At 42.6% G+C, this 8,728-nt stretch overlaps 1 protein-coding gene across 1 annotated transcript; it reads left to right on the top strand.

The window, feature by feature from the left end:
• The first annotated feature begins 647 nt into the window (after positions 1-647).
• LOC108264120 (extracellular calcium-sensing receptor-like) lies at positions 648-8,409 on the top strand. Its single transcript, XM_053678326.1, has 6 exons — positions 648-935; positions 4,213-4,434; positions 4,515-4,638; positions 4,726-5,628; positions 7,958-8,106; positions 8,260-8,409. Exons 1-6 carry the CDS (start codon positions 648-650, stop codon positions 8,407-8,409), a joined length of 1,836 nt encoding a protein of 611 aa, XP_053534301.1.
• The last annotated feature ends 319 nt before the right edge of the window (positions 8,410-8,728 follow it).

An 8,728-nucleotide genomic window follows, 5' to 3' on the forward strand; every position in this document is an offset into this window, starting at 1 on the left:
ACACAGGCATTCAGAATTGGTTTTGCACTCGCCATGAACATACTAGTGAAGTCTGCTGAGGTGCAGTTTAGAGGCCCCCCTCTCGAAGTCTGGCTTCCTACAACCAACGATTAGGGCTTTCATGTACGGTCTAACAGTGACAACAGCATCTGTTCCAGGAAGTAGGTGGATCCTAAAGGGCCTTGATGAGCTGATGACTTGGGCATGCATGAGCTTCAAGCCAGCAAAATCCAGATCCCTGGTGTTGAAGAAAGGGAACGTCACTGACAAGTTCAGCTTTACACTTGGCAACACCCAGATACCATCCATCAAGGAAAAACCACTTAGGAGCCTGGGGAAGATGTTCGACTATAGCCTGAGAGACACAGCAGCCATCTGAACCACCAACCAAGAGCTAGAAGCCTGGCTAGTTGCAGTGGACAAGTCAGGCCTACCTGGCAAGTTCAAGGCCTGGATATATGAGCATGGTATCCTACCAAGAATTCTCTGGCCTCTCCTAATCTATGAGGTCCCAATTACCACAATGGAGAGCTTTGAGACAAGGATCAGCAGGTTCTTACAGCCTACCTCGAAGCCTGAGCAGCAATGCTTTATACAGGCAAGACAACAAGCTGAAACTCCCCATCAGCAGCCTAAATGAAGAATTGATGGTGATGTGTTCTAGGGAGGTGCTGCAATACCATGAGTCTGGTGACCCAAAGGTCTCTCAGGTGGTGATTGAGGTCAGGACAGGGTGGAAATGGAAGGCAGCTGAGGTTGTGGAGGATGCTAAGAAGCAAACGGTCTTGGTGGGTACAGTGGCTCAAGGAAGACCAGGCCTGGGTAGCAATATGTTATCTCGATATGGCAAGGTAAGGAGGAAAGACAGGACATCTCAGCTCCAGGATGAGGTGTGGGCAACGCTTAAGGAAGTGCGAGCCAGCAGGATGGTTGAGGTGTGGCAAAAGGGAGCCTGGAGAAGGTGGGAAAAAAAAAAAAACCAGTAGAACATAAACTGACTTGGGCTGAGTTATGGAATTCCAAGTCACACTGAATAAAATTCTAATCCAGACTGTCTACGACGTACTACCAAGCCCATCCAGTTTGTTCTGCTGGGGGAAGGCAGAGTCACCAAATTGCCCTCTGTGCTTGAAGAGAGGTACCCTGGAACATATCCTCAGCAGCTGTCTAAAAGCACTGAGTGAGGGGCACTATTGTTGGCTTCATGACAAAGTTTTGACCCACAGTTTCTATAGTTCTGGGCGAGGGCAATAAATCAGCCCTCTGGCTTGAGACAGTAGATCCACTCTAAGGGCTCAAATGGGGCACCTGACAGACCTTCCAGGACCCCAGAAAGGTCCCAGGAAGGTGTTGGCGACCTGCAGATGGGCCTCAGCTGCCTGACACCATGCATAAACCTCGAAGATAGAGGATGTTGCCCCACAGAGGCTCCATCAACAGGGGAGTAAACCCTGATTGTAGAAGGAGCCCACCCCACTGAGAAACATCCTTGTTAGAACTCCAGGACTTTTGCTATTGCACAGTTCACTGGGTCTACAGTGGATCCATGCAGATGGGAATCTCCCAAGGAGTGCCATCTAGCAGGGATATTATCTCTGAGAGCCATATTCGAGTTACAGAAGTGGTTTTCGGCCTTACCCTATACGCACCAAGATTTGACTAGATTCCTTGAATCTTTTCATTATATTGTGCACTGTAGAAGGTGAAATGCCCAAAATCCTACCGATTTGTCTTTGGGGAATGTTGTTCTCAAAGTGTTGGATTATTAGCTGACACATCTGTTGACAGATTGGTGAGCCTCGACCAATCCGTGCTCTTGAAAGTCTAGGCCTTTTTGGAGGCTCCTTATATACTATGATTAGACGATTGCCTCAGATGTTTCACATCACCTTCCTATTTCAACTTGTCACATTGATATTAGTCCTAAATTGTCCAACTTTTTTGGAACATGTTGCATGCATCAATTTCAAAATAAATGTTTACTTTCAAAAAACTATGCTGTTGATTAGGTAAAATATCAAATACCGTCTTTTTTTTTCTATAAATATAAGTCAAATTACATTTGCAAATGATTCCTCTTTGTTTTTATTGGCATTTTCCATACTGTCCCAACTTTTTCGGAATTGGGTTGTATATCACGCATGTATCTTTGAAATAATAGAATTGTTTTTTTTGTTTTTTTTTAATTATTTGGTTGTTTGTTTTTCTCTATTAATTGTAATAGTACCCATTTGTTCATTCTTGTTTAATAAGTGCTTTAACCTGGTCAGGGCTGTGGTTGTGGCAGATCTTGAGCAACCATACTGGGAACACTGAATGTGAGGTATGAAATATAGTTGGAAAATTAAATAAATCAATAAATTTAAAAAAAACTTCAATTTAATAAGACATTTACAGTGTATATTAGCAGTGAAAATCACAAAAAAATACTCTGTTTCAAAGTCCACATACTCTGGCATTATTATGAATATTCTGCAATGCACAAGAAGATATTGATACAATAAAACAGAGGGAACTATCTTGCCTCTATGGAAAAGTCGATACCAGGAAAAGTTGACACACCTCTAAGAACCAACCCACACCATGCACAGTATGCAGAGAAACTGTCTATAAAACAATGAGTGCTAATTCATGTCGTATTCAATTTCCTGACAAGACATGTGCATACGTAATATATTTCATCTGTGTTTTCTGCTCTGTATACAAACCGGCTTTACATGTAAGCTGCTGGCTAAATTTGAAGTGCAAACCATGTTGAAGGAAGGAGACATTATGATAGGTGGCATTTTCCCAGTTTATTCAAGACAGGAGAATATACTTTTTTCATTTGATAACAAACCCCCAATGGCAGAATGTAAAGGGTAAGTAAAATTAAGCTGAAATATAACAGGATTCATTTACAAACCTTTACTTTTGTATTGCTCTAATGTTCTCCACAGATTTGACTTACGTGCCTTTCGTTGGACGAGGACCATGATGTTGGCAATAGATGAAATAAACCAAGATGACTATTTGCTTCCTAATATTTCTCTGGGATATATTATTGTGGACTCTTGTTCCTCTCCTACTAATGTTTTGAGAGCTGTCCTCACTTTGATGAGCACATCAGAGCAAACGGTCTCTCGATGTCATCCACCTCCCATATTAGCTCTTCTAGCTGAAACAGAATCTACTCTGTCTTTAGTTGTGGCTGGGGCAGTTGGACCATTCAAAATGCCACAGGTAATGCACTGGTAATACTTATGCAAAAACTTTTAATGTGAAAGTGCAGATTATACAATGTGTTGATAATTGTTACTTTGTCCCTGAACAGGTGAGTTACTTTTCAACATGTGCATGTTTGAGTGACAAAACAAAATATCCTACATTTTACCGAACAATACCAAGTGACTATTACCAAGCAAAGGCTTTGGCTTTCCTTGTCAGACAATATGGATGGACATGGATTGGAGTGATACAGTCTGACAATGATTATGGACGAAATGGGATATCAGCATTCACAAAGGAAGTGGAGGCTCATGGGGTCTGTATTGCATTTGTTGGCACAGTTTTGCGTACATATCCCCAAAGTAAAATCCTTGAAGCTGTTGAACTGATAAAGCAATCAACTGTCAAAGTGATTCTTGCATTTGTGCCAGAGAGAGATATTGATCCTTTAATGAAAGAAGTGGTAAAACAAAATATTACAGGAATACAGTGGATTGGAAGTGAAGCCTGGGTAACTGCTGACAGTCTTTCCACACCCGAAATGTTCAAATATTTTGGAGGAACTATAGGATTTGTGGTCCGAAAGATGGCCATACCCAAATTGGCACCACTTCTCAAAGATATTAACCCTTATAATGATTCCAAATCTGGTTTTGTCAGTGATTTCTGGGAAACATTGGTGGGCTGTAGGCCTCCATCTTCAATAAATTATTTACATAATGGCACAAAAGTATGCTCAGGAACGGAAAAAGTTGATTACACAAACAAATTTTTTGATGTCACACAACTTAGAGTATCATATAATGTTTATCAAGGAGTGTATGCAATTGCACATGCCCTACACCAAGGGATGTTTTGTGAAAAGCCTGAAAGCAATGTCTCAGAACTATGTCTTAATACTTCACAGATAACCCCTACACTAGTGAGTTTTAACTGCAGTGAAGCATTAATTGGGTTCATAATGGAAACCTTTTCATTAAGTATGTTGTATTTTTTATTCAAAAGGTAAGTGAGCAGCTAAAAAAAGTACATTTTGTCGACGCATTTGGAGAGGTAGTGTTCTTTGACAAGAACGGAGAACCCCCTGCTTCATACGAAGTCATAAACTGGCAGCTGAGAGAAGGACAAGTGCAGCATATTTCAGTTGGCCATTTCAGCACCTCTGCAAATGGAAAATATGAACTTGTGATTAATGAAGACAAGATTATCTGGAGCACAGGAAATTTGGTAGTATAAGCATATTATAATTAAAAAGTGCATTTTTCTTTCATTCCATTACTCATTTAACATGTGCCCTACTGTCCCAGACTCCAAAAGCTGTTTGCTCTGAAATCTGTCCACAAGGCACAAGGAAAGCACAAATTAAAGGTCTACCTCTGTGCTGCTTTGACTGTATCCCATGTGCTGATGGCTCTATATCAAATACAACAGGTGAAGAGACCTGCTAACTAATATTGCTAAAATAATTACATTTTAGTAATCAATCATCTCTCACCATGCCATTTTCTACTTTAGGAGCAACAGACTGTATCAACTGTCCTGAGGAGTACTGGTCTAATGAACGAAAAGATAACTGCATCATGAAAATAACAGAGTTTCTATCATACACTGAAACAATGGGGATTATTCTTATGGCCCTCTCCCTACTGGGTACCTGTTTAACATTTTCTATTATGGTGGTGTTCATACACTTTAGAGACACACCAATAGTGAAGGCAAATAATTCAGAGCTGAGCTTACTTTTACTTCTTTCTCTTATATTTTGCTTCCTCTGTCCTCTCACATTCATTGGTGAGCTAACAGTCTGGTCATGCATGTTGCGTCACACAGCATTTGGCATTGCCTTTGCCCTCTGCATTTCCTGTATGCTGGGGAAAACCATAGTTGTGGTAACTGCCTTCAGAGCAACATTACCAGGGAACAATGTGGCAGAAAAGTTTGGACCACCTCAACAAAGGGCCATTGTGTGTTCATGCACTGCCGTTCAAATAGTTATTTGTATTCTGTGGCTAAATGTTGCTCCACCATTCCCAGATAAAGTCTTTGAGCAGCGCAGTAAAAAAATTATTTTAGAATGTAACACAGGCTCAGATGCTGCATTTTATGCCGTTCTAGGGTACATTGGCCTTCTTGCCATAGTTTGCTTGGTCCTGGCCTTTTTAGCCAGAAAGCTACCTGATAATTTTAATGAAGCCAAATTCATCGCATTTAGTTTGCTAATATTCTGTGCAGTTTGGATCACCTTCATTCCAGCTTATGTCAGCTCTCCTGGAAAGTATACAGTAGCAGTAGAAATATTTGCAATTCTGTCTTCAGCTTTTGGCCTACTGTTATGCATCTTTGTACCTAAATGTTATGTCATTTTAATCAAACCAGAGAGAAATACAAGAAAACATGTAATGGGAAATACTACAAAGGTTAGTAAATTGTAAGTTTTACATAATGCTGTTCCAAAATTTTAAATATTATATTTATGTGTAAATATGTTGTCCAGCATCATGGTACAATTACAGTGTTCTACAAACATTATAAACAGTATAATTGATTGTAATGAATACTGCATTTTGTCACTTCTATGTCCCTTCTTTGATCCAAAATTTTTCCAAAATAAACAGTATACAATAGTATAAATAGCATTATTTCCCCTCTGTAATCAAATTAAATGGAAACAAAATACCTGTCACGGTTCAAAGGTAGAGACAGAAGTAGTGTTCAAGTACTTCTCATCTACTCATCTCACCAGTTGCCTGTTTTCTTGATTTACTTCCTTGTTAATTATGTTTCCTCACACTCTGGACAGTCTACATAAATGTTCCAAAAATTGGTGTACAGCTCACCCTCAAATGGTAAAAACATGTTACAATTAAAATTGGGGCAAATTGAAATATGTCTTCAATTGCATTTATTTTTTCCTGTAAAATGGTTTGTCAAACAGACTGTGGATAATATAATTTTGTGGAATCAGAGGAAAAGGTGCAGTATTCATCCCAGGGTTCCCAACTCTCTTGTATTCACCAGGATGATAAATCACCCCTCCGGCTTGAGACAGTATATCCCTGTGGATGGGAATCTCCGAAGGAGTGCCATCAAGCAGGGATATTGTCTCTGAGAACCATATTCGAGCTGGTGAATAAGATGCTACTAGCAGTAGACTAGTGAACTTGGCGAACTCTTGCTAGAACTTGTGGGAGCAGAGCGATTGGGGGAAAAGCATATAGATGTGACCTCAGCCACATGTGCACCATGGCGTCCAGCCCTTGTCTCCTTGGAGGCGAATACACCTACTCCCGCTTGGCTCAAACCTATGCCATATGGACTCCACCACTTGTGGTTGGATCCACCAATCCCTGGGCCTCAGCCCCTGCCTCAACAGGATGTTTGCCCCCACATTCCAGTTGCCCAGAATGTACATTGCACTCACTGAAAAAACTTTCCATCTACCCAGAGAAGAATTATTTGCACCTGCCTGAACAGGTGGCGCGAACATAATCCTCCCTGGTGGTTGATATATGAGACCACCGCTGTGTGGTCTGTCAACACATGGTGACCTCTTAACTGAGGAAGAAACAATTGCAGTGCTAGAAATATGGTCCACATTTCTAGGCAATTAATATGCCACTCCAGATGAAGGGTGCTCCAGAAGCTGTGAGCTGGATAGCCATCTAAGACCACCCCCCAGCCCGTAAGGGAGGTGTCTGTCATTACCATCTTGCGCTAAGGAGACACCCTTAGAGTGTGACCCAAGGCTAGAAACCGGGGACACTTTCAAATTCTCAGAGCACATAGGCATCGCTGCCTGACACTGATTACTCTCAGAGGTATCGTCCTCGGACGAAACCCCCAACTTCTCAGCCACCACTGAAACAGTCTCCTATGCAATAGGCCCAATGGCATGACAAGCTCTTCATGTGGGCAAGAACAACATCTCAATGTTGAACCGCCAGTTCCCTGGATCATGCTAGAATTAACCAGTCGTCCAGGTAGTTTTGTATACGGATGCCATGGAATCACAGTGGAGCCAGAATGACATCCATGCACTTTGTGAAGGTGTGAGGGGATAAAGCTAGCGATATTTCTATGTTTAATATGCACCTTTTAGATCTATCGTCACAAACCAGTCCTCAAACTGAATCTGTGGAATGATAAGTTTGGGCGTCAGCATATTGAACCTGTATGTCCAAAGAGTACAGTTCAGATGAAGCAGATCTAAAATTGGCCCCATACTCCTATTTTTTGTGGACCAGGCTGTAAAAACCTCCCTCCCTCAGGGTACAGGGTACATGTTCTATGAACCCTTTGTCCCAGAGGGATCTTACTTCCTGTGCTAATCTGTGCTGATTGCTGTGGTGAGCACACCTCTGAACCGGGGGGGTCGAGCTCTGAACTGGACCCAGTAACCCTTTTTTACGGTAGACAGAACCCCTGGAGACAGTAGTTCCCATGCTGCCAGATGGTCTTTTAGTGACATTAACTTTTCCACATTCTATTGGAGGGAAAGCATCAGATTTTTGTTGCCCTGTGACAGCTTGCTGACCAGAGAACACTGAAAACTTGGGACAGCCTTGGCTAGGGGAGGTCCTACAGCAGAACTGGGGGCTAACTGCCCTAACAACCTCATCTCCCCTGATACATTCCTCCATGGCCCCTCAGGACTGCTCCTCTTTTGTCTGCTTGGCCTTTATGACATTCTCAGATCAGGCGTAATAGCAGGCCACGACTGTGACCACCCGGTTCCCATGGCTGTCTGCAGGGGTTGGTGGGCTGCTGTGCTCGCCTTCTGCGCCTCCTCGCACTAGCACTGGCCCGGGTTCCACTCGTGGATGCCCGGGTGGACTCGACACAACCGGGAAGGAACTGACTGAACTGTCGTATGTCGAGCTCTCTCAGCAGGTCTGCTTGGTAGGCCTGCAACACTGCCATTGTCTGAGGTGACCCACAAGCAAGTACCACCTCTGCATAGGTCTTGCCCTCCAATGCCACCGTGGCCTCACACGGCTTGTATGTGTGTGATTTTTTTTGGTTGTTTTTTTATGTTTTTTTGGCTTTCCATAGCGGAACGAGGAGTCACAACACGAGCTCCAAAGTCCAGTGGAGAGCCAGACACGGAAGACAGAGCAAGAGATTCCAGATCTCTTCCAGATCCATATGAGGTCACCCGGACTCGAGACGGCTAGCTGCCTCGGCAGCGGCTCTGAAACCTAACTCGGTTCGGCTTCCGAAAAGAGAACGAGACACGAGCGGAGCTGCCTAATGTAAGGCGTTCACATTGCACACAGTCAGACCTCTCGAGGGCTGCCATGGCATACTCCATCCCTAGACACTTCACACAGAAAGTGTGCACTCCTCCCCATGATGAAACGGGAGCAAGGCATAACACACTTCCTGAATTCTCTCACTCATACTTTTCTCTCTCACTCATTCTTTTTTCTTCTTCTTCTCTTTTTTTAAGGGATAGAGAAATCCAGAGATTTTGAGAAAAGATAGAGAGGAAATGAAGAGTCTTTTTGCTTTCGTTAAACAA

This window comes from Ictalurus punctatus, chromosome 4 (assembly GCF_001660625.3).
Source record: "Ictalurus punctatus breed USDA103 chromosome 4, Coco_2.0, whole genome shotgun sequence".
In the NCBI taxonomy this organism is placed as follows: domain Eukaryota; kingdom Metazoa; phylum Chordata; class Actinopteri; order Siluriformes; family Ictaluridae; genus Ictalurus; species Ictalurus punctatus.

What these genes read in the sequence shown, in the direction of transcription:
- LOC108264120 (XM_053678326.1), top strand. Translation starts at nt 648, where the DNA reads ATGGTGATGTGTTCTAGGGAGGTGCTGCAATACCATGAGTCTGGTGAC. An exon ending in TCTGGAGCACAGGAAATTTG is followed by an intron (nt 4,435 to 4,514) that starts GTAGTATAAGCA and finishes CTACTGTCCCAG; the next exon opens with ACTCCAAAAGCTGTTTGCTC. An exon ending in TCTCTCAGCAGGTCTGCTTG is followed by an intron (nt 8,107 to 8,259) that starts GTAGGCCTGCAA and finishes GGCTTTCCATAG; the next exon opens with CGGAACGAGGAGTCACAACA.